Raw genomic sequence first — 25,091 nt, 5'->3', positions numbered from 1 at the left:
AACGTGTGCGTTTTGTGTGGTTTACTTAGTGGGTTGCAGTCTGCGCTGTAACATGTGTTTGCAGATAAAGATGTCCTCCTTGGTGTGTGTGTGTGTTTTGGCCTGCATCATGTCCTGCATGTGGTCGCAGACTCTCCTTCTGCCAACATCTGAAGTGTTTTAAAAAAATACAACACTAGGGATTATTATAGAACGCTCTTGGCTTTTACAATATCGGCGGTGCCAGTTGATTCGGACATTGAGACCAGCGTGGACTTGGGTCATGAGGAGAATTGAACTGCTCCAGAAGACCTTATTATGTTGATTGGCATGTTATGTTCCCGCCTAAAGACAATTTTTTTTTTTTTTTTACGTGTTGAGTTAGACACTTGTTTAGAGCACGCTCATTACTAATGAGTAAAGCTGTTAGGTGTCAGTGTGGCCTCTTGAAAGGCCCTTCCTGGTCGTGTTTAGTCTGTTAGAGAGGGGCTGTTGTCAGTGGGCCGGACGATGCTGACATGCTGTGAAATGTTGTGACACGGCACTGAAAGTCAGATCCGGGGAGCGCTTCAAAAGGAGACGTTTTGATTCTCATCTGGTGTTTGTTTAAACTAGGCCGGGTCGACTGACCTGTACCCTAACACACTGACATTTGACCCCCTCCCCCCTCTCCCCCCTCGCCCCCCTCCCTGTGGGCGTAGCGATGGAGGTGCTGGTGACGGAGCTGTCCGCCCTGCTGAAGCTGCTGGACCAGGAGACGCTCAGCTCCTCCACCCAGGAGAAGAAGAGCTCCGTCAGCAAGCTGCTGCAGCAGATCAGCCCCGCAGGTCAGACTGACTGACTGACTGACTGACTCAAAGACTGACTGACTGACTGACTGACTGACTGACTCAAAGACTGACTGACTGACTGACTGACTGACTCAAAGACTGACTGACTGACTGACTCAAAGACTGACTGACTGACTGACTCAAAGACTGACTGACTGACTGACTGACTGACTGACTGACTCAAAGACTGACTGACTGACTGACTGACTGACTCAAAGACTGACTGACTGACTGACTCAAAGACTGACTGACTGACTGACTGACTCAAAGACTGACTGGCTGACTGACTCAAAGACTGACTGGCTGACTGACTCAAAGACTGACTGGCTGACATGTTCGCTGGCCTAACGATGGTTCTCTGGTTGGCTGGTTGACTGACACACACACACGCACACACACACTCCCCAGGCCTCAGAGGTGCAGACTATCGATGGTGTTTCCAAGCTTGTTCATGTTTCTCGTTCCTTGGGGCCTCTCCAGTGACGGGGACAGACTACATCTACATGAACATGCCGGTGTACGGGAACGGCACCAGCTTTGTGGAGTCCCTCTTCGAGACGTTTGGTGAGTGTGTGCGGCGCTGTGGTTCATCAGCTGTGAGATAGAGGGATGGATATCTCGCTCCCTAGTGAACGAGATTGAAGCGTTTTTTTCCATCCTCTCCTCCTCAGACTGTGACCTGAGAGACCTCAGAGAATCCACAGAGGACACCAAGCAGGACCAGAGCCCGCTAATCCACCAGACAGACGGCCCACAACAGGCATGTGACCGGGATCCATCATCCCTCTAGCCATCCCTCTATCCATCCATCCACCCATTCATCCCTCTATCCATCCCTCTATCCGTCCCTCTATCCATCCATCCACCCATTCATCCATCCATCCATCCCTCTATCCATCCCTCTATCCATCCATCCACCCATTCATCCATCCATCCCTCTATCCATCCCTACATCCATCCCACCATCTTTCAACCCATCCATCCCTCCACCGTTATCCTAATCTCCCCATCGCTGGTCAGTGTTTCAGGGGTCAGGAGCCTCAGTGTGGGGGTGGGTACAGGGTCTCATCTGTCCTGATCATGTATTCAGAGGTTTGGGGGTGAAACCTGAATACCAAGAGAAACCCCTGTTGACACGTGTGGGAGGACTTCACACAACGGAGAATCAAAGCTGTGTCTCCACAGCTTTGTTAGTGCTATACACTGACTCACTCCTCCAGCGTAATCCTTCATCTGTTATCTGTAGGATGACGGATGCTGAGCTTTGCACTGTTGGATGAGACGTTGTGTTTCCGTCCGATAGGAGTTATAGCCCAGATAATACAGATGTATGTTTGACAGCTCAGGAGTCAAGGCCACCTGTCCAACCGCAAGACAGTTAGACTTACGAAGTCGTCCATCTTCCTGTCGTCCCCCCCCCCCCCCCCCCCCCCTCTGTCCATCCGTCCGTCACTAACTCCCCCGAGGAGAATGAATAATACAGTGGAGAACTTGCTGTTCAAAAGTGCAGCCAAGGAGTGAAACCAAGAAACACAAGGAGGGGGAGAGAGAGAGAGAGAGAGAGACAAAAAAGAAATAACCAACGGCAGGAGAGAGAGAGAGGGAGGAATGGAGAGAGAGAGAAGGGGAGAAAAGAAGAGAGAGAGAAGGGGAGAAAAGAAGAGAGATAGCTAGAGAGGGAGAGAGAGAGAGAGGGAGATATAGCGGGAAAGAGAGAGAAAGAGGGAGGTTTTCCAACTAACCGTGCACACGTGCGTGTCACGTCGTGCACCGGTCCAAGAAAGAATTTTTATTAAGACCCTTGCCATATTGATGAGGAGCCTCCCCGATCGGAGCTGTGAACCTCGTCAGCGCTGCGCGAAGAACTCCCAGCGCTGCGGGCCTGCGCCGCAGCCGCCCCCGGGTTCACGCATGACGCACTCACCACCGTCTGCTCAGCCGTCCGCTCTACGCAGGGCTCATCAGGACGAGAGTGTGCGTGGGGTTCACGCTCTGTACCTCCTGTCTGTCCTCCTCAGAGCGCCGCGGGCCCCACGCCGCCGCACCCCACCGCCGCCCCTCGCGCCACGCCTCCCCTCTCGGCTCCACCCCTCTCGGCTCCTCCCCCCTCGGCTCCTCACCTCTCGGCCCCTCCCCTGCCCACCACGCCCCCTCCAGAGGACTACTACGAGGTGGCGCTGCCCCTCAGCCCCGGCGCCACGCCCGAGTACATCGTCACCCGAGGTCAGCGGCTCCTTCGTCCACCGGGGCGCGGGTGGAGGTCTAGGGGAGGGGGTGTAGGTCTAGGGGGTGTAGGTCTAGGGGGTGTAGGTCTAGGGGAGGGGGTGTAGGTCTAGGGGGTGTAGGTCTAGGGGAGGGGGTGTAGGTCTAGGGGGTGTAGGTCTAGGGGAGGGGGTGTAGGTCTAGGGGGTGTAGGTCTAGGGGAGGGGGTGTAGGTCTAGGGGGTGTAGGTCTAGGGGAGGGGGTGTAGGTCTAGGGGGTGTAGGTCTAGGGGAGGGGGTGTAGGTCTAGGGGGTAGAGGTCTAGGGGGTGTAGGTCTAGGGGGTGGAGGTCTAGGGGAGGGGGTGTAGGTCTAGGGGGTGTAGGTCTAGGGGGTGGAGGTCTAGGGGGTGGAGGTCTAGGGGAGGGGGTGTAGGTCTAGGGGGTGTAGGTCTAGGGGGTGGAGGTCTAGGGGGTGTAGGTCTAGGGGGTGGAGGTCTAGGGGGTGTAGGTCTAGGGGGTGGAGGTCTAGGGGAGGGGGTGTAGGTCTAGGGGGTGTAGGTCTAGGGGGTGGAGGTCTAGGGGTGGAGGTCTAGGGGGTGTAGGTCTAGGGGAGGGGGTGTAGGTCTAGGGGGTGTAGGTCTAGGGGGTGGAGGTCTAGGGGGTGGAGGTCAAGGGGGTGGAGGTCTAAGGGCGTGGGGCGTTCAAGGTTCTGGGTTAACAATCCCAGTCCCTGCAGTCTGGCTGCAGGCCTCCTAGATTCATATTGAATTGGTTCCTATTTATATCCTCTACCCTCCACCTACAGGCCTGTTAGAATATAACTTCTATCTCCCACTTGCTCCCGATTTATTATGTATCTAAAATAAATATGCTTTGGATAAAAACGCCTGCTATTCGCTAGTCCTACTATTATTCTACAGAAATGTTAGTTTGTTTCCATACTAATGCTAATCGGAGTAGGAGCTCTGGAGCACTCATCTAGTTAATCGTTTAATGGCCTCATGTTTGAGGGTTTCACACTCAGCCAATGAGGGGTTGTTTTGTTTGTCCAGGCAGCTGCAGCCCTCCTAACTCCATAGAGGACGGATACGAAGACGCCGACTGCACCTACCCCCCGCCCTGCGTGACCCCGGGCCGCAAGAACTCCTGTGAGTCAGCGCTCAGTCAACAGCACTCTGAGCACAAGTCAACAGCACTCTGACCACAAGTTAACAGCTTTGTTCGTTCCGTCCCCCCGGCAGACAACGACTCGGACCCGCTGAGCAGCTCCTATGAGTCCTACGAGGAGGAGGAGGAGGAGAGGGGCTCCGGGGCCCCGGCCCTCACCCACCAGTGGCCCTCAGACGAGAGCGCCCTGCCCCCCGCCAGGGACTGCCGCATCTGCGCCTTCCTGCTGCGCAAGAAGCGCTTCGGCCAGTGGGCCAAACAGCTCAGTGTCATACGGGACAACAGGCTGCAGGTGAAACACACGCACGCACGCACAACGCACGCACCCTCGCACGCACGCACGCACGCACGCACGCACGCACGCAACACACAACACAAATGGACCGCGACAACACATCCACACTGGTAGTGGCCTGGAGACTCTGGGTTCTGCTGGATGTGTGGACGCTACAGGGGGTGGGGGGGGACAGAACGTGATCCTCTAGAGGTGTCAGACATAGCTCACTACAGGTAGAATGATGGTGTTATTCTTGGGATTACGCCACAGAGGAATCCCAACAGGCATGACCAAACCTGTTCTCTGCTGCTCTCCTCTGGGAGGACGTTGACCACGGCTACCGTGGTACAAAGCTACCTCCGACTGGGCAAAGCTACCCCCCCCACAGCCCTTCACTAAGCCTGTGTTGAAACGCCTCTGCAGTGCTACAAGAGCTCCAAGGACGTGGTCCCGTACGTGGACCTGCTGCTGCCCCTGTGCTCCGTGTCCTACGCGCCCAAGGACAGCAAGCGCAAGAGACACGAGCTGCGCTTCAGCCTGCCCAGCGGCGAGGGGCTGGTGCTGGCCGTGCAGAGCAGAGAGCAGGCCCACCGCTGGCTCCGGGTGAGTGTGTGTGTGTGTGTGTGTGTGTGTGTGTGTGTGTGTGTGTGTGTGTGTGTGTGTGTGTGTGTGTGTGTGTGTGTGTGTGTGTGTGTGTGTGTGTGTGTGTGTGTCGTAGCGTAACATCCCCTCATTTGCTTTACAAATGGATCTGTTCCTTCTATCCAAGTAAATTTAATTTAATTGATGAAGCACATTCACACACAGCATAACTGAACTAAGTGCTGTACAGTGGATAACTAAAAAGACAAATCATACAAAAAACACATTGGACCAAAAGTTAATTATAACGAGTCCTGGACCAGGAACACGTTGGTGAACGTTGACCTGCTGTGTGTCTCCTCTGGAGGTGTTCCGTGTGTTCTTCTGTCTGATGATGACGGCTGAGGCTCTGGGAGTATGAAGCGTGTCTTGTTGTGGTTCCTCAGGTAGTGAGTGAGGTGAGCGGGCCGGGGGCCGGAGGGGAGGAGCCCTCCTCCCCCCTCATCCAGAGGAAGGCGGAGCTGGACAAGGTAATGACAGCCCCGCCCCCCACCGTCATCACCGCCCGGTGAAACTCCACTGGGAGACTGATTCTAGTGTCTGGGGCAACGATGGCCGAGGTTGACTTATCTCCGCTGTAATTATGTTTACCTTTAATTAACAATGCGTGCGTTCTTTGTGTGTTCTTTGAGTTAAAGTCAGTCAGCCCCACAGTCAGTCAATCAGTCATCGTTACAGTCAGCCAATCAGTCATCGTTACAGTCACTCAGTCTGACTGACTCACAACAATGTGAGAGACATCTGTAGTGATTGATTGATTGTGTGTGTGTGTGTGTGTGTGTGTGTGTGTGTCTGCGTGTGTGTGTGTGTATGTGTCTGCGTGTGTGTGTGTGTGTGTGTGTGTGTGTGTGTGTGTGTGTGTGTGTGTGCGTGTGCGTGCGTGTGTGTGTGTGTGTGTGCCTCAGAGGTTGTCTGCTGAGAAGAACACCTCTGATTCGGACAGTGTTGGCTTCTCTACGGTGGACAGTCGAGATAGCGGTGAGACTCTGACCTCTCCTGACCTCTTTAACGTCTCCCTCATCCAGAACACGTGGGACAATAACTACAATAACAGTTATGAGATGAATGAATATAGTTATGTTCTCATTTCTACCTGAAGGTAAAGCAAAGCGCGGGCCGTTCGCTGCAGGCAGGAAGATCACGCGCATCATCAGCTTCTCAAAGAAAAAGCCCCCTCGGCCCGGAGACCCCCAGACCTCCTTCACCAACCCCCGTCAAGGTAGCGCTCTCGTCCTGCGCTGCCCTGGATGGCCCAACGGGTTTCCGTCTGTGCTAGCGTTGTCCGTCCACTCTTAAACTACAAAAAAACAACATACATTCTCTCACTTCAGCTGGTCGTTGATGGTGACCTGTGAATTATACGTCATCGCTTTAAGAAATACAATCTTTTTTTAGACCAATCTGCACAGCAATGTGACCGACCTGTGCATTCCTTTTGGAGCCTGTTTAAAAAAAAAAAAAACGTTTCATGTTTGGTGATTGATAACGCAGACCTGGTTTATGCCGTTTTATATCTACACCGTCTACGTCGTCATAACCTCACCCTGGCCTAGCGCCACCCTGGACCGTCTCCGGTCAGACCACCTCTGGCTCCTCCTGTATCTCTCCACGCGTCCCGACATGAGCCCCCTCCGCTCCAGGTACCCTGCTGGTCCTGGTCAACCAGGTGTGGAGGGAGCACTGGTGCTGCGTGTGCAGGGGCGCCCTGCACTTCTACCAGGACCGAGGGGACCCGCGCACCAGCCTGGCCCCCGTGCTGCTGCACGGCTGCGACGTGGTCCCGGGGCTCGGCCCCAAGCACCCCTTCGCCTTCCGCGTCCTGCGCTCCAGCACGGAGCTGGCAGCTCTGGAGGTACGCCCAGGAGCTGTGTAGAGCTGAGACCTACTGCTCTACAAGCCCTGTACACAGACGTGTCATCGTAGGACAAACACGCTCATGACACTTATAATGGGTCTGCTGGTTTAATGCACCAGGACACATGGTCCACGGTCAATGTGAGTTATCTTCACTAGTTTAGTCTATGACCCGTGCCCTGGTACATGAAAGGAGAGGAGCCATAACTAGAATTATGAGCAGCATTTGTGTTTGTCCTATGGTGGCACCTCTTTGAAAAAGGGTCTAATACAGGACAGTGTAGTGCAGTAACAACCAGCTGTGACGCAACGGGCTTCAACCTTATTATCTGCTTTGAGCCAAGGAACCTAGCTGCATTGAACATGAATTGTTCTTTCTTCCTTCCCTAACCTTGATCTGCTCCTTAGAGACATTTATCTGAGTAGAAGTCTTTGGTGGACGTAAGGGTTGAAGAGTCTGCTAAATAAATCAATATTGAATTAATGCTAAATGGTGTTTTGGCCTTCCCTATGATTCTATGTTCTGATGCAGCACCATAAATATCGATCAATAAACAATCTTTAGTTGACAACCACAACAACCATATAAACAACATTGCTGCATACTATTTATCGATATTTATGTATATATACTATGTACTCTCCCTCCCCCCCTCCCTCCCTCCCTCTCCCTCCCCCTCCCCCCCTCCCTCCCTCTCCCCCCCCCCCCCCCTCCCTCCCCCCTCCAGGCAGGCAGCAGTGAGGATCTAGGCCGCTGGCTGGGGGTCCTGCTGGCTGAGACGGGCTCGTCGGCGGACCCTGAGTCCCTGTACTACGACTACGTGGACCTGGACACCATCGCCAACATTCGCAACGCCGCGCGCCACTCCTTCCTGTGAGTGACGGAGAGGCTGGGCAGAGACTGGGGTAGAGACTGGGCAGAGACTGGGGTAGAGACTGGAGACTGGGGCAGAGACTGGGGCAGAGACTGGGGCAGAGACTGGGGCAGAGACTGGAGACTGGGGCAGAGACTGGGGCAGAGACTGGGGCAGAGACTGGGGTAGAGACTGGAGACTGGGGCAGAGACTGGGGCAGAGACTGGGCAGAGGCTGGGCAGAGACTGGGCAGAGACTGGGCAGAGACTGGGCAGAGACTGGGCAGAGACTGGGGCAGAGACTGGGGTAGAGACTGGAGACTGGGGCAGAGACTGGGCAGAGACTGGGGCAGAGACTGGGCAGAGACTGGAGACTGGGGCAGAGACTGGGGCAGAGACTGGGCAGAGGCTGGGCAGAGACTGGGCAGAGACTGGGCAGAGACTGGGCAGAGACCGGACCAGAGACTGGGCAGAGACTGGGCAGAGACTGGGCAGAGACTGGGGTAGAGACTGGGGAGAGACTGGGAAGAGGCTGGGTAGAGGCTGGGGCTTTGCTTTCGGTCGGCCGGCAGATAGTCTAGTGCCGTGGTGCACAAGCTTTTCTACTAGTGTCCCCCTCTAAGAGTTATTCTGCTGAGTACCCCTTCACCGGCACCAAAAAAGGTTGGGTGAAAAGTTAATAAAATGACAATAAAAAGTGTATGTGCGTTGGCACATACACTTTGTGTTAACATGAACATAAAAAGAATTGTGAGAAACATGGGCTAGTGCTTCAACTGTTGGGTAATAATTTCTCCCCACAAAAGAATCACAACGCACGGGGAGGGTCAGAGCAGTAGAGGTGAATCCCATTCAAATATATTCTTCTCCTTTCTCCATGTTGTCAGATTCACATTTCTTCCACTTGTCCATTTTCTCGATTTTCTATTGTCTAGCTTTCAGAATGAAACTCAGGATGGGAAAAAAATGTTTTTTTTCCTTTACTTTGGAGTATCAACCGAAGTACTCCTTAGTACCCGTAGGCTAGGCGTACCCCCGTTTGAGAACCACTGGTCTAGCGCATGTGGTGTCTGACTCAGAACAGAAGGTTCTGGGCTCTGACCCCTCATGTCCACAGCCTGGCCGGCGGGCGTCCCTACTGACGGCCCCGCCCAGCGCGCTCGTACTGACGTCTGCGTGGAGCGGCCGTGGGGCGCTCCTGCACTAGAGCAAATGATAATGTGTCCTTTGGCGCGTGTGCAAAGTGGTGACACGCACCCGGAGGTCTGGACGTACGGATCAGAGCACAGGACCAGCCCACTGAAACCGTTTACAGGAGGAGTCTGAACACACCAAGCCTGTGTGTGTTTGTGTGAGTGTGTGTGTGTGTGTGTGCACGCCATGTGACCGTGCTCCTGTGTGTGTGTGTGTGTGTGTGTGCGCCATGTGACTGTGTGTGTGTGTGTGTGTGTGTGTGTGTAGGTGGGCCACCTCCTCCAGCAGCACCTCCACAGACTCCCGGACCTACGACGAGGTCCCCCACGAGACCACTCAGGTGACACACACACACACACACACACACACACACACACACACACACTCAGGTCCATACATGATTTTGTGTCTGTGTGGTATACAAACTCATCCTAGTACTAAGGGCCTTAGTTATGGTTATAGTTTTCCTTTGATGGTCAGAGATTAGAAGCACTTTGAGTTTGGGGCGGGGGGGGAGTGTGTGTGTGCAGCTGTCGGGGGAAGGGGAGGAGGGCTGTAGAGCGGGGGGGGGGGGGGGGCATCTTAATACGACACCACTGATCAGTCATCCATACAGAACGCCCTTCTCAATGACTGCTCTTCATAGGCCTGTGTGTGTGTGTGTGTGTGTGTGTGAGTGTCTTTGTGTTTGTGTGTGTGTGTGTCTGTGTAAGAAAGAGATGGAAAAAAGCTGCACGCCATAAGACTGAAAGGAGGGGGGGGTCGAAGGTCGCTGTGGTTTTACTGCCTGTGAACCCCTTCCTCAACCCAGTCTGACAGTGCAGCTCAGAGCTCCTCTGGCTGATCACACGCTCCCGGAAACATCCATCTCTTCAATCTTGAGTCCCAAACTGACCGCTTGCTTCCACACCATTTTCCCCAGACGGTCTCTCTTCCCCTGCCCTTGTTCTGATGCTCTCCTTAAGGGTTTTTCTCTTCCCATGTCTTCCATCCCATCCCTTCTCCGTCTCCCTGTCGTCCGCCCGCTGCAGCTGGACGCCTCCGCCCGCCAGACGTCCCGTCACTCAGCCAAGCGGCGCTCTAGCCTCCCTGGCAGCGATCCAGGGCGGAGCCAGCCGGCCGTCTCCCTGAAGCGCACCGGCTCAAGTAAGGCAGACCCCCCCTCCCCCCAGACCCCCCAGACCCCCCAGACCCCCAGACCCCCCAGACCCCCTCCACTCAGAGACCCCCTCCCCCCAGACCCCCCAGACCCCCCCCCCCCTCCCCCCATGAATGCTGAATCACATGACTAATGGGTTTGTGACGTATCGTTCGTGTCTCTTCACGGCCGCGGTTGAAACGCTGGCACCGCATGTGAGGTGACATTGTTCTCCTAGACATTTATTACATCTGGAATATTCTCTGTCCCTCCGGCAAATCTGTGTCATAGACTGTTGACAGCCATCTGTCAAGAAAGAAAGACGTTCACAAACACACACACGCACACACGCACACACGCACGCACACACACACACACACACACACACACACACACACACACACACACACACACACACACACACACACACACACACACACACACACACACACAGTTAGGTTTATGATATGAGGACACAGTGGTCGAGTCAGTTGTACTGTTTAAAAACAAAACTCCACACTCATTTCATTGGTTTGCGTCGTACCTCCCATACTAACATTGTGCTGCGTGAACGTGGTTGTTTCTGTACGCACGATGAACACTGAAACAAAGGGAATATGCACGTTATTTCTTTCAGGCCAAACTGTGAACTAATTCGCTAAAAGGCGATCCAGGGAATAGAGCGGTCAGCGAGTTAGGGAGCCCAATGATCACATTAAAGCAAAGCTAACATTTATATCTAGATATGAAAGGAGGATGAGTCACCCAAGAGGAACAAAAGAAGAAACAGAGTCGACTGGAACCATGACGACCAATAAGAACTAAACAACATAGATTTAAATTCTTCACGCTCTCGCTGGTCTTCCTCCTTCAGATGTAGCCCCCGCCGGCCTCCCCTGCTCCGCCCGTTATGCACGGTGTCCTCAGCTGAGACTGGGAACCCTCCCACCCCCCTCCATCAGCTCCTCTCCTTTCATGTGTAATCTCCTCCTCCTCTGCTCCTCGTCTTCTCAGCCGTCCTCTCCTGTCCTCCTCCTCCTCCTCCTCTCTGATTGAAATGGTTCAGCTCAGCTTTGTGGATCCTGGAGGGAGAGCCTTCGCTGGGCCGCTTCTCAGGGCTGGGTGTTGTGGTTCAGACACTTCAAAGGCCCTTCAGTCTCGCTCCCTCCCTGATTCTCTCTCTCTCTCTCTCTCTCTCTCTCTCTCTCTCTCTCTCTCTCTCTCTCTCTCTCTCACGCCAGATGTTACCTGATATTTATGAGACACTCGCATTGGATCCACCCCGACCCCCTGCTTTGTGACCCCGTTGTTCCCAGTGTGTGTGTGTGTGTACGTGTGTGTACTTGCGTGTGTGTGTACGTGTATGTACTTGTGTGTGTGTGTGTGTGTGTGCGTGTGTGGTCCCATGTATGAATATCAAGATACTTATGAAGTAAATCTTATTTCAGCTGTGCAGAGTGAAACCAAGAGCCACATCCTGGGCTCCTGGTTTCATCCAATGGGCATCCAGTCTGAGACGGCCAGACCATGAGACGGAACCGTCTGCTTCCCATGACCCCCCCCGTTGTATCTTTGGCCCCCTGACATTCTGACCCACGCCCCTGTCTCTCACCGTCCCAGACGCCAACCAGTACGGCCGCTACGGGAAGACCCGGGCGGAGGAGGACGCCAAGCGCTACCTCAGGGAGAAGGAGGAGCTGGAGGAGGAGAGGGAGGGCGTCCGCACGGCGCTGCTCGCCCTCCGCCAGCAGAGGAGGGGCGTGAGGGAGGAGCTCAAGACGGCGACGGGTAAGGAGGCGGCCGACTCTGTGTAACCCACGGCGACGCAAAGAGGAAGACGCGAGGATCAGGGACCCGACGATGTCCCTGATCCTCGTGTGTCCGCATCCCGTCACTTTGATTACTTTTGATTCCCGTCTTAATGGAGAAGAAACGGCGGTTTTCTTTCTTTTGAAGGACGGGTTGTGTGAAAGCTCATATGTTCTATGAACTTTTAGAACCAATATAAAACTTTTTCTATTCGATTTTATGCATTCAGTGCAGTTTTCTGCTCAAATTGTCCCACGCGGATTAGACCCTTAAGACCTAAGTCCTTCATTAAGTCCTTCAGAACCGATCCACAATTAACAGCGCAGATTCAACACATGGATTTTCCTTCTTCTGCCCGTAATCCGACCGATGTGTGCTTCTTCTCTCCCTGCGACCTGGTGCGGAGCAGAGAAGCAGAGGCCCTCTCTCTCGGCGCTGCTGGCCCAGCTGGAGGAGGCCTGCAGGGCCAGGGAGGCCGAGCGGGTGGACCTGGAGCTCCGGCTGACCCAGGTGAAGGAGAACCTGAAGAAGAGCCAGGCAGGCGGGGCGCTCGGAGCCCCCGTGGAGGGGAAGCTTCCAGCCAAGGTGTGTGTGTGTGTGTAGGACTTTAAAGGACACATATAATACCGGTGGACAAGGTGGACAAGCCCACTTGTGATGTCAGAAGCAGATTTTCAAAACGGCTTGTAACGGCTAATCAGACTCACACCTGGTGGTGTAATGTGTCACCTTTAAAGTGTGAAACCTGGACTGACTTGCCGTCTTTGGTAGATTAAGCTAGACCCAAATAAAGAATAACAAGGTTGAATGCATAAATGAGTCTGTGAATGGATGAAGGAGTGGTGCAGGGCAATACCCACAGTGCTTATAGTCTTGCAGACGCCTCTCCCAAGCCTGCTTCTGAATGACATGTATGTACAAACTCCATTTGGATTGCAGTGTGTGTGTTTTCCTAAGCGATACAACACTGGGTGCATCGTGCTAAGAATGAGCATACATTCTGAGACTGTCCCTTTGAATCAAGTGTCAAACCATGGCGGTTTTTTCCTGCAGTGATGGAATCATAATCATGTTCAACCATCTTTTATGCATCAGAATCATATAAGCAAATCTCCAGACAATAGCAGCCTTTGCTATCACACGTGTACAGCCCTAGAGAGAGGAACGCCTCGATGCCGTGACTGAATTGCGTGGGTATTGGATGAAAGATGGGAACAGTGTGGGAAATGTGTCAAATCTTAACGTAGAAGTCTACAGGATGAGCATACACATCTACACGCAACCCTCACAACAGTGGGAGTGTGTCCAATGTGAATGTGGAAGTACTCAGGATGAGCATACGCATCTACACACAACCTTGATCTCACCCCTTCTGTGCTCTTCATCTACACATCTTGGTTCCAGGCGTGCAACAGTAAAATCCAGAATATCTACAGCGAGACTTTGCCCGTCAACTGTGCCACAGAGATGCGCAAAAGACCCCCATCTGTGTACGCCTCCACTAAAGGAACTGTCATGCAGAAGGCCAAGGTAGCTCTCTCTCTCTCTCTCTCTCGCTCTCTTTCTCTTGCTCGCTCTCTTTCGTTGGCTGGCTCTCTTTTCTCACTCATTCTCTCTTCTGTCTTTCAATTTCTCTCGCTCACATTCACTCTCCCAAAGGAAAACTATGATGGTAAAATGATGAAATGTAAGAATTACATAAAATATATATGAAGCAAAATAGAAAATGTGTATGCTGATGTAAACGTTGCTCTATCCCTCTCAAACCATTCTCCTGTGAATAGTTTTCGGCATTATAATCAACAGTTTGATAGGTTAAAGCTTAAAACAAATATTTTAGTAGCTAATGGTCTTACCCAGTGGATGCAACACTAGCTTTGAACTAGTTTTTTAACTAGCCACTCATTTTGTGTGTGTGTGTGTGTGTGTGTGTGTGTGTGTGTGTGTGTGTGTGTGTGTGTGTGTGTGTGTGTGTGTGTGTGTGTGTGTGTGTGTGTGTGTGTGTGTGTGTGTGTGTGTGTGTGTGTGTGTGCGCGATGGTGCCTGCCTTTACATCCGTCCTATCACAATTAGTTCCAGTGAACTCCCAGCTAATCTGTGTTTTAATTAATAGAGAGGAAATTGATCACCCTTTGATTTGTGCGCTTTTCTTTAAGGAATGGGAATCCAAGAAAGGAACCTAAGGCGGAATCAAGTGGAACGGGAACGCCATTGAGGTTCATGTTCCTGCCTGAAGGAGATAAAAAAAACATTAGGAGTCAGCCGGAGGCGGTCGATGGGAAGCACGACGTTCCGCTATCAGCCGGGCCAGACGCCGACCTTCCAAGATATCGTCCTTCACGCCGCAGCCTTTCTTTACACTAAATGTCTCCGTTGATATAATGGACAAGGACTGATAAGGGGAGAGGAAAGAGAGCAGAAAGTGGGAATGTGCAAGTTCACTGACTGTGCCGAGCACAGCAGAGCAGGAGAGACGAGGGGTCTGTCAGGACAGAATCACTGGTGGTTCGGGAGACGTAAAGGAGAGGTACAAGAGTCTGTGTGCATGGGTTGTGTGTTTGATATCCACTGCGCAGAGGGAGAGGCCAAATCGTTGTACGCGTGCAAGTGATAATGTGAATTTCATCCCACCACACTGCATTTTTATATCATGAGCGAGACTACTGTGTCTGTGGTGTATATGTTTTATAGGGTAAGGAAAAGAGGTTTGATTTCTCTAGGATGGAAATGTCAGTGTAGATACAAGTAATTTTTGAACTACTAACGCAATGGTGCTTAATAGCCATTCAATGAAAGCCAAAGGACACCCCGATGACTACAATTAACCCACTTCTTCTCTTAAACATGTCGACTTATTGCACTTTACCATTTTCCTTTTCTGGATATGAGGAAAATACAACTTAATTTCATATATCTCTTACCATTTGGTCTTTAAGCCTAAAGAAATGTCAATGTCAATTCATGTCAATTGCTGGTGCACGACCATGGGCTGTGAACCTGTCAGTGTCTTTTGTGGAACCATTAAAAATGCAAGAGCACATTTAAATTATCTTTATTCCATTTACTCTCACATGGCTTGAATAATGAAACAGTAATGCTAAAAGAAACTAAATGTAATTAAATGATAAATATGTATTTTTTGAATTATATAAGCAAGAAAGTTCAAGAAGAGGCAATATAATGCAGTTTAAACAAGTGGAGGCACTCCACTGTGTGGATACAGACATGACGTCACTGCAGCGCATCGTGGGTGTGTGAACCATGATGTCATCAACAACAAATGAACATTAGTTTGAAAGATGTGAAAAATAGAAAATAATGGCAAATTCCCGATACACCAAACTTTGCTACCATCAAATGTGTACAGATGAGAAGGATAAATAACAACAAGAAGTCATCTCGAAGCAGATCTGTGTAGGATGGAGAAAGTGAGTCTTAAACCGGGTAGCGCCGGCTGAGTTCCTTGTTTTCCTCGCTCACTCCTCCAGCCCGGACCCTGATGGGAGGAAGAGGAAGCGCGCCGACCCCCCGCTCTCAGAGGAAGAGGTAGTAAAGCCAGTACAGCACGTTGACAAACAGGAAAGCCAGGGGGAAAACGGAGCGCGAGTGGCGGTCGATGTTGTGCGGATTCTCCACGCTGAAGACGTGCACCACCGTGCGGGACGCCTGCCTCACCGACGACATGCAGCGGCCGTCCACGCAACCGCCCGACCTCCTGACCTTTAACCCCGTTTCCTGGGCGGCCACGTCAGGGCTCTTTGCTTTAGGATAGCAGGTTCGCCCCCCGTCCTCCTCCTCCTCATGAGCGCATGAGGCGATCTCCACCGGCGGTTTGGGTTGGATGCAGCGGGCCGCGGGGATGGATTCGTTCCCGTTGGATTCCTTAAAGTCTCTCAGGAGATCCTGACAGACGGCAGCAGAGGGACAGGGAGAGAGAGAGGCTGACGTAATAAGTGGGAGGCTAGGATTATCAACGCTGCAATCCCAAGCATCGATTGTTTGCTGCGTTCCATTAAAGGTGACATGTTACACCACCAGGTGTGAGTGGGATTAGCCGTTACAAGACGTTTTGGAAGAGACGTTTCTGACATCACAAGTGGGCGTGTCCAGATGTACTCTGGATAGATGGATAGACTGTAGCAAACGTTGCTCATCTATCATACATCTAGGTGGACACGCCCACTTGTGATGTCAGAAGAGTCAGATTTTCAAAACAGCTTGTATCGGCTAATCACGCTCACACCTGGTGGTGTAATATGTCACTTTTAGGGCGATTAACACCTATGCGAGAAAATTGTTAAATCTGTAAATCTTGACTTGTTGGGACTCACCCGTTGCAGTTCCTCCAGGGTCTGGTGCTGCATGGTGCAGAAGTGGGCGCAGGCATACTCCAGCAGGGCCCCGAAGATGAAGGTGAAGCAGATGCCCAGGTACACGTCGATGGCCTTGATGAAGCAGTTGGCGTTGGGCAGCGAGGTTCGAGCGCCCATCATCAGCGTGGTCATGGTCAGGACGGTGGTCACGCCTGGAGACACAGACCCATCAGCGGTTCATAGGGCAATCATTTTGGTTGGGACGCACGCGTCGATAGAGTATTTGTTAAGCCAAAAAAAGTGTAAAATCACTGCACACTGGTGCAGTGTTTCGCTGTTGTTTCGTCTTAGTAGTATTTTTTTGTTTGGTTTGTTTCTTCATGGTAGTTTAGACATCGATAGATATCCTTATGATTGACCTGGATCTATTAACACACGGTACCAAAAAATAAGCAATACAAGAACGGGCGTCGCTATACACACCGATGCAGGTTCTGGCTGGAACCGAGGACTGGCTGATCCAGAAGGACACCCAGGAGAGGACCACCAGCAGGGTGGAGGGAACGTAGGTCTCCAGGATGAAGAACAAGACGTTCCTACGGAGAGCAAAGTGCAGAACCAGCTTGGGGTAATTTCCTAGAAAGGAAGTAACACAGAAAACATTGAATTATGGTTTGTTCAACACCACTGCAAAACTATAAACTAAAACATTAATCAAGTATTCCTATCCATCCCAGGAAGGAGGGATACCTTCTCTGTGATCATTTTCAAGGTTTCTTTCCATTTGATTTGGAGAGTTTTCCTCTTTCCTTTGTAGGATTAGGAGGGTGTCATAATGCGGGCCTGGGAATCCCTTTGAGACACTTTTGAGTCACTGTGTTAAGGGCTTTATTCTCTAATTCATCATCTGGGATTAACAAAGTACATCTTAAAAGGATACATTTGTATCAAACATCTTGTGGCATTAGTTTCAAGTTCATGAGGTTGTTCACGGTGTGGTGATGAAGAGTTTATACTGATTGAGTACCTGTCTCGTACACAGCTTCAGACACTGAGGTGTAGTAGCTCTCTATGCTGTACTGGGCCAAGCGCAGCGTGTCCAAGCCTTTGACCGAGTCGTTGCCCCGGGTCCAGTAGAACACCACGTCCTGTAGGTTGTATCCCCCTGAGGACAGCGAAACAAACGCACCCAGGAAGAGACATTAATACACACTGTCACAGAAATACACAAATACATACCCCGCACCCGCTCTGATACAGACTTGCCAGAAGACGTACAGCACACACACACACACACACACACACACACACACACACACACTTGGTTATTTCATCACATTTCACCTGCCCCACACTCACTCCCATAACCCCATTCAATACTTACACCAACCAGTTGATGTCAGGATGGTAATGACTGATGGTGGTAGGGATGATGGTGATGGAGGGTTTGTTTCCATCAGCAGAATGAGGGGTTGTGGGTTTGAAACCCTCAGGGCTACTCACAGCTCTCCAGCTGCAGGGTGCACACCTGTCTATCCATGGGGTACTTGGTCAGGTCCATGTTACAGGCTATGGTGGCTGTGATGCTGTGAAGGGTTCAGACAGTGAACTCAACATAGAGAGGATAGGGTTACAGTGTGAGAGTATAGGAGCACTGTGGTGGTCGGAGTCATTATGCTAAGAAAATTTTTCATGCGCTCAGAAAAATGCCTATATCTCAAAAATGTCATCAAATTTTAGATGAATCAAATTTAAAGATTACTTTAACATTACTTTTCTTTCAGCACTCAAAACTCTTTGGTTTTCATTCTCATTTCAAACGTATTTATTCTCTGTATGAGAGAAAGGCATTTAAAGGTGACATATGATTCCACCTTGATGTGTGACGGATAGATAAACGTTTGCTACAGTCCACTGGGTAGGCTGGGAGACTGATCGCCAGCACACATCTAGGCGGAAACGCCCACTTGTGATGTCAGAAGAGGCCGATTTTTAAAACGGCTTGTCACGGCTTATCACACTCACACCTGCAGGTATAATATATCACCTTTAAGAACAACAAAAGGGAGAAACACACGATGCACCTCCCCTTACACCCTACAAGTCAAGTGGGTCTGGAGCCGCGGCCTACCGGAGGCAAATGTGTTTTTCGTAGGCGGAATGCGGGAAAATCATGAATATTAATGAGGGGATAGCCGGAGATTATCCAATTACGTTGGTTTAAATCCCTGATCCAATCCAAAAAGGCTAAAATCTGTCTTGTGACCGCAGGGAAGGTAACTTCAATTGTACTGTATATTAAAGTAACGTTAGTCAAACGCATTTCTCTGATAGGGTTAGGGTTAGGGTTAGGGTTAAGGTTAAGATTAGGGTTAGGGTTAGAGTTAAGGTTAGGGTTAGGGTTAAGGTTAGGGTTAAGGTTAGGGTTAGGGTTAAGGTTAGGGTTAGGTTTAGGGTTAAGGTTAGGGTTAAGGTTAGGGTTAAGGTTAGGGTTAGGGTTAAGGTTAGGGTTAGGGTTAAGGTTAGGGTTAAGGTTAGGGTTAGGGTTGAGGTTAGGGTTAAGGTTAGGGTTAGGGTTAGAGTTCGGGTTCGGGTTAATCCTAGCGTCCAATCCTAGCGCTTGAGGCGCTAGGATTTCCTGGATTGCTCCTACGATAAACACCCAGTGGCCTACCGGAGTGCGTAGAGGACGGTGCCATTGCTGAAGATGCGGATCAGGCGGTTCTCCACCGTGACGTCGTGCAGGAACGAGCGCTTGGAGTCAGGGATGAAGGTGTCCGGGATCCACAGCAGGGACACCAGCCGCCCGTCCACGCTCACACTGTCGTTCCCAGGGAACACCAGCCGGCTGTCACGCCAGCGCTGCCGCAGGAAGATGGTGGCGGTGTAGTCCTGTGTGGGCCAGGCGGCGGACATCGGTCCATTTGTTAAAGGTGACGTATTCCACCCCCAGGTGTGAGTGGGATTAGCCGCTGCAAGCCGTTTTGAAAATCTGCCTCTTCTGACATCACAAGTGGGCGTGTCCACCTAGATGTGTGACGGATAGATGAGCACCGTTTGCTACGGTCCACTGGGTAGGCTGGGAGACTGGTCTACCCAGCACACATCTAGGTGGGTACACCCCCACTTGTGATGTCAGAAGAGGCAGATTTTCAAAACGGCTTGTAGCGGCTAATCACACTCACACCTGGATATGTCACCTTTAACATTTATTCATTCATTGATTCATTATTCCGGCAAAACACATACCTTTTCACTCTTTTATAATTGTATGTGTAAGTTATTTAGTGTTTATTTAGAGTTATTAAAGAAGTAGGCCTACCATATTGATCTCTGAGATGGCGTCTATGCTGGCGATGTCCAGGCTCATCCCAATTCCCACAGGCCCCTCTATCAAAACAGAGTAATATATATTATAAATAAGTACCAGGTTTCTAAATATGGCGAGCTAGATTGCTCTGCAAGAAGACAAGACAAGCCCAGACAGGCCATGCAGTATGTATCATTTGGCCAATGACTCGTCAGGTTTGGTCTCACCGTTAAAGTTGGGCCTGAGGTATTTATTATATCCCTTCATCAGCTTCTGGATGGTCGGATGGAGCTGGGAGTCGTTCCATTCTCCCCAGTGTTGCCCAGGAAACATGCACACGCTGGTCAGTGAAAGAGGGTGAAAGAGCATTAGACCTATTTAAGGGTTATGGGTTATGTGTAACCTGTTGTAATGGGAAGACCGGGCATGGTGTAACATGGTGTAACAGCACCAGTTCCACCAATCAGGGTCAAGGTACAGACATGTGTTCAGCTGACTGTCTGAGCAATTTTTTATTTTTTTATTTTTTTTGAATTTTTACTATAATTTTATTTATACTATACTTATTTTGGGGGAGATTTGAAGCGACAATTCCAAAACTAACATTGCATTAAAATATTTCAAGTGAAATATGACGTAGGCCTACAGCATTCATGCTTATGTCGCGCTGGATTGAACTACCTTCATCTGATAATGTCTGGAGGGAGTGGACGTGACGTGACCACTCATGACATCTGGAGAGTAACACGGTTCTTGAGTTGTATTTAATTAATGAATGCCGTTGTCTTGAAGCTCTTAGATAATAAATTATTGAGTCTTCGTAACTACATGAGAGCATCTGGTGAGCCCGTACATCTCGGACGCTACACGAATAACCAACTTTGTCTCGCCATTTGGCAACAGCTAGCAATACAATGTATGACAATTAAGAGCCTGCTTAGGCCTACGCATTATAAGAGAAACAATAGCAGGGGTGTGCCTGCCCACATATTGATGCAGAGGAGACTGCAGAACATCTGCGGTAGCGCCATAGGCTACTACAACATACAACGAACGTCGGCCACCTCTGAATGTGGCAATTTGGTCCACGCAGAGTATAGATTTATAACCCTACATTGTAAGGTTATAAATCTATCTACATGTATAACCCTACATTGTAGGGTTAAAAACTATCCCAGAGCGCGTTGTGGCTGTAGCACTGTGACTAATTATGGACGATAAATAACGCGGGCCGACAATTGCCTTTAATCAACAAATAAAAATAGGCCTGAGTCAAATTTCAACTTAACCAATAGTGAGTGTGGATTACTTGAACATAGCATTCATTCGATTCACGTTCATAATGTATATTTTTTTATTAATGAAGTCCTGTGGGACAGCGACCTGTTTAGGCCCGGTCAAGGTGAAATAGTCGCAAACTGGGTGGTAAATTATCGCTCTGGTGGCCAAAACGTTTTTTTTTTGTATGGTCTTGGTGAGGATTAGAAGTTATGGACCTTGAGAAATGGCTGTAAATAGACATGTTTCTTTACTTCGAGTACAAGAATGTCTTCAGCAAACTGGCGACCCCGAAAGTTTACTGAAAATGTGGCAACCCTGATCCGCAGTCTCTCATAATTTGTATGTCTGTGCTTGGACTTTACTTTCATAAACATAATACATAGTGATAATAGTAATATCAATGGGGGTGGTCTCCGTGTTCAGTGGACTGCAAGGGCTTCTGGGGGTTCAGAGGTTTCGACCGTCGGGAGTCGGGACTCTCCTGGGTCATGTGTGGTTGGGAAACTTCTCGGGGTTCATGGGTTTGGGTTTATCGTTGTTGTGCTGTAATTGTGTTCTTGTTCTGTTGTCATGTTTTGTACATCGTTGTCGCCACCATGAGTGTGAGCGTTGTGTGCGTTGGTCAATAACGTAAATAATAATTGTTTAAACCTGGGCTCCCGTCTCATCCTTCCCCTGCTGCTCGCCACATTAATATGTATATATTAAGAACCTCTCACCTTTGTACCATCAGATACAGGGCCGCTTGGGTCAATGGCTGGACGGACATCACGGTAGCAGTGCAGGCTGGGACACAAAGAACTCGGTCAGTGAATGTACCTCTACATAGTAGCAGCTATTTGGGTATTAACATCCACAAGGTGGCGACATGTAACCATTGTGCAATATATATATATATATATATATATATATATATATATATACACATATATAGTGTAACAATCCCGTTGTATTACACGTTGCTTCATGTTCAGTTCCTGCTTCCGTAAACATCTCATTAGCTGCATTGTGTGTGTGTGTGTGTGTGTGTGTGTGTGTGTGTGTGTGTGTGTGTGTGTGTGTGTGTGTGTGTGTGTGTGTGTGTTCCAATAATTCCTCCATGTCCACATCCTCTCCTACGCCCCCTGCTAAACAAATCTTCTAAACTATTAATTGTAAATGTTAAATGTAAACTATCCATGTCTCACACACACTGCATTGATAATTTCCGGAAGACCATATTTCCAAAAACAACTCTATCACATTGACATGTTTGTGCTCCAGAACTGCATGAACCTTGTGGAAGACCAATTCTCCAGCTCGCAGCTTCGCGATTGATTGCAAAGCCCATGCATTATTCAAACACTTTCCCACATATCATGTGATGGATTGTCACACTGCTGGTGTTTTTACCCTCATGGGATATCAGGGAGAAAATAATAGGAGATTTTATTCAGTTCCAGCTGTACAATAATGATGTATTTACGCATGCAGCACACATTTTAACTAGACAGCTTGTTGGTTTGTGGTTGTTTGTTGAATAATCTGTTGCTCCGTCAACAAGCCACTTTGTATTCATTCTTATTATCCAAAGTGGTAATCTCATATAACATTCATCTCTATTCATCAACCCTCCTATTTGATCACTCCCTCATCTCCCCTTGCTTCATCCTACCTGATTACAAGAGTAATACCTAAAACACTTTGACGTCCTTATAAAACTTAAAATATAAGTTTCATATGACACATATGACAACAACTCAGGGTTTCTGTCTCAGAATCATTACATGTTAACAATCTTCCTAGAGAGAGAAATCTGTGATTTAGGGGGGGGAGGGACACACATTTTTTCCAGGCCTGCGGCTTAATAAATCCAGAATGCACTTCCTGCTCTGGGGGATGGGGCTTGGCCGTGATGTCAGAACCGTACACATCTCTGCGCCGTACAGCTCAGACTGGGTCCGTTCTGTTAGCGGGGAGCCCAGACACGCCCGATACATCTAGGACCAGTCAGCCAGTGATGGATTGGATATCCCTTTTATTTCTTTGAGATAAAGAATAAGCAAGAATAAAATGTTCACCAAAGTATAGTATCTACTAGGGGTGTAACGATACGCGTATTCAAACCAAAATATTTTGGTACGGGTCTAATGGTTCGATGCACTTTTCATTTCGGTACGTATCGAAAAAAAAAAAAAAAAAAAATTTGAATTAAGTTTTTATTGATTATCGCACTCTGTTAGTGCCTTGTCTTGTCCTGATGTTTTGTGTTGCGGACCACAATGGAAATAAGTCCTGGACTTTATTGTGTTTTTATCCTCAATTGTATTTGATGTCTTTTCATTTGTGTAAGGCATTTGTTTGATAAAATTTAACAAATCAAATCAAAATCAAATTGTTTAATAAAATAATAAAAACTGCTGTACCGAAAAACATACCGAATCGTGACTTAAAAACCGAGGTACGTACCGGACCGTGACTTTAGTGTATCGTTACACCCCTAGTATCTACAACTTTTTGAAAGGTTGTTTGTTGTTTTTTTCCGGTTTGGGACTTTTGAGTTTTTCCCTCAGCTCTTTAATCGTGCTGCTATTATCGCAAAGGGACGGTATATTTGATTGCCTGTGTTGCATATTATATCAGGGTTGCATACTGTCAAATGTCCAGCGCTCACCTTTAAGAATGAAGCCTGTGATGCATATCATTATGCTACATTTGATTCATTTATTACATTTCTAAATGTACCATTTACAGAATGCTGCCTCCTGCTGTTGAGGGGGTAGCTATAGTCATCCTGGGTAACAGACCAATGGCACATTGGAGCAAACCGCGCAAAGCCTGACACGCCAGCCAGTGACAAATTGCAAGTAGTTAATAATTTCAATATAACACATCGGAAAATAAGGACCTGGTTGAACATCCCAAATATCCATCTTATAACAGTGTTTAAAGCTTTAATTCTGCTTTCAGTAATTGTTTTATCCTCCTACCTGATTAGCTCATGGTTTGATCCTACCTGCGGTTAAATATGACTCTCCCTCTTCTGGGTGCTGTTCCCTCTTAGGTCCTCCCTTGAGGAGTTTTTGGGCTTTTCTTTGTATCCTCTGTCCTCCTCTTCTCTCTCCTCTCCGGGGCTGATCCAGTGGCTCCAGTTGTTGATGCTGTCTTCACCAATCAATGCAATGCCTGTAGGTTTTATCACCTGCAAAGCGAACTGATGCTATTTGGTCATGGTGGGAGAGGTAATTGGCTTTTCTGCTTAAAGTACCAAGCACCTCACATTCTCCTGCCACTGAATGAATCTCTACTCAGCGCAGCTCTCTCTCTCTCGCTCCCTCTCTTGCTCCCCCCATCTCTCTCTCTCTCTCTCTCTCTCTCTCTCTCTCTCTCTCTCTCTCTCTCTCTCTCTCTCTCTCTCTCTCTCTCTCTCTCTCTCTCTCTCTCCATCTCTCTTCCATCCACTCCCTCACCCCACATTCTCCTTCTCTCTTACCCATATCCCTCTCTCTCTGTATTGCTTTCTAATCATTCTTTTTTAATCAGATGCCTTCTCTCATAATCCTACCTAACACTACAAACACACACACACACACACACACACACACACACACACACACACACACACACACACACACACACACACACACACACACACACACACACACACACACACACACACACACACACACAGGTCTTCAGGGAGTATTCTTCCACCACCTGATTGTATCCCTTTCATCCTCTTGCTTCTTAGCTCGGTTCCCCCGCTCTCTATCGTTGTCTCTGTCTAACTCTTTCTCTCTCTCTCCATCTCTCTTTTTCTGTTTCTCTCTTTCTCTCAATCTGTCTCTCTCTCGCTCTCCATCTTGCTCTCTCTGTCACTCTCTCTCTCTCTCTCTTTGTCTATGTCTGTGTCTCTGTCTCTCTGTCTCTCTCTCTGTGTCTTTCTGTCTCTGTCTCTGTCTCTCTCTCTCTCTCTCTCTCTCTCTCTCTCTTGCTCTCTCTCTCTCTCTCTGTGTCTCTCTGTCTCTGTCTCCATCTCTCTCTGTATCTTCCTCTTTCTTTCTGTGACTCTGACTCTGTCACTCCCCAAATTTCCCATGCTTGCATTACAGGGGCTAGAGTAGGTGATTTGCTCACACAATAAATTGAAAGGACCACAGACTGCAATCCTATTATATCCGTAGTGTCCCTTTTTTCCTGCTTGTATTTATTCATGTGTGTGTTGGTCTCCGAACGAAAAGGAAATTTCACACTCCTTCCTCC

At 49.3% G+C, this 25,091-nt stretch overlaps 2 protein-coding genes across 2 annotated transcripts; one reads left to right on the top strand and one right to left on the bottom strand.

Annotated features, from left to right (window-relative positions):
* Positions 1 to 682: 682 nt before the first annotated feature.
* Positions 683 to 14,941, top strand: afap1l1a (actin filament associated protein 1-like 1a; the record flags this gene model as incomplete). Its single annotated transcript, XM_084469472.1, has 18 exons — positions 683 to 806; positions 1,290 to 1,373; positions 1,481 to 1,569; positions 2,828 to 3,032; positions 4,064 to 4,159; positions 4,253 to 4,470; positions 4,879 to 5,058; positions 5,484 to 5,567; positions 6,003 to 6,075; positions 6,197 to 6,316; positions 6,738 to 6,949; positions 7,680 to 7,825; positions 9,266 to 9,338; positions 10,030 to 10,144; positions 11,757 to 11,924; positions 12,355 to 12,530; positions 13,350 to 13,475; positions 14,102 to 14,941. 18 exons carry the CDS (start codon positions 683 to 685, stop codon positions 14,126 to 14,128), a joined length of 2,316 nt encoding a protein of 771 aa, XP_084325598.1. The 3' UTR covers positions 14,129 to 14,941.
* A 538-nt stretch (positions 14,942 to 15,479) lies between these two features.
* gabrp (gamma-aminobutyric acid type A receptor subunit pi) lies at positions 15,480 to 21,618 on the bottom strand (the record flags this gene model as incomplete). The annotated part of the gene is made up of 9 exons (XM_084469147.1): positions 15,480 to 15,848; positions 16,277 to 16,470; positions 16,742 to 16,894; positions 17,286 to 17,423; positions 17,762 to 17,844; positions 18,933 to 19,150; positions 19,581 to 19,648; positions 19,796 to 19,908; positions 21,569 to 21,618. 9 exons carry the CDS (start codon positions 21,616 to 21,618, stop codon positions 15,480 to 15,482), a joined length of 1,386 nt encoding a protein of 461 aa, XP_084325273.1.
* Between the last annotated feature and the right edge of the window lie 3,473 nt (positions 21,619 to 25,091).

Source organism: Micromesistius poutassou, assembly GCF_964030765.1.
Source record: "Micromesistius poutassou genome assembly, chromosome: 6".
NCBI classification, from domain to species: Eukaryota; Metazoa; Chordata; class Actinopteri; order Gadiformes; family Gadidae; genus Micromesistius; species Micromesistius poutassou.
The sequence above is the reverse complement of the archived record's forward strand: the minus strand, read 5'-3'. Positions and strand labels throughout refer to the sequence as shown.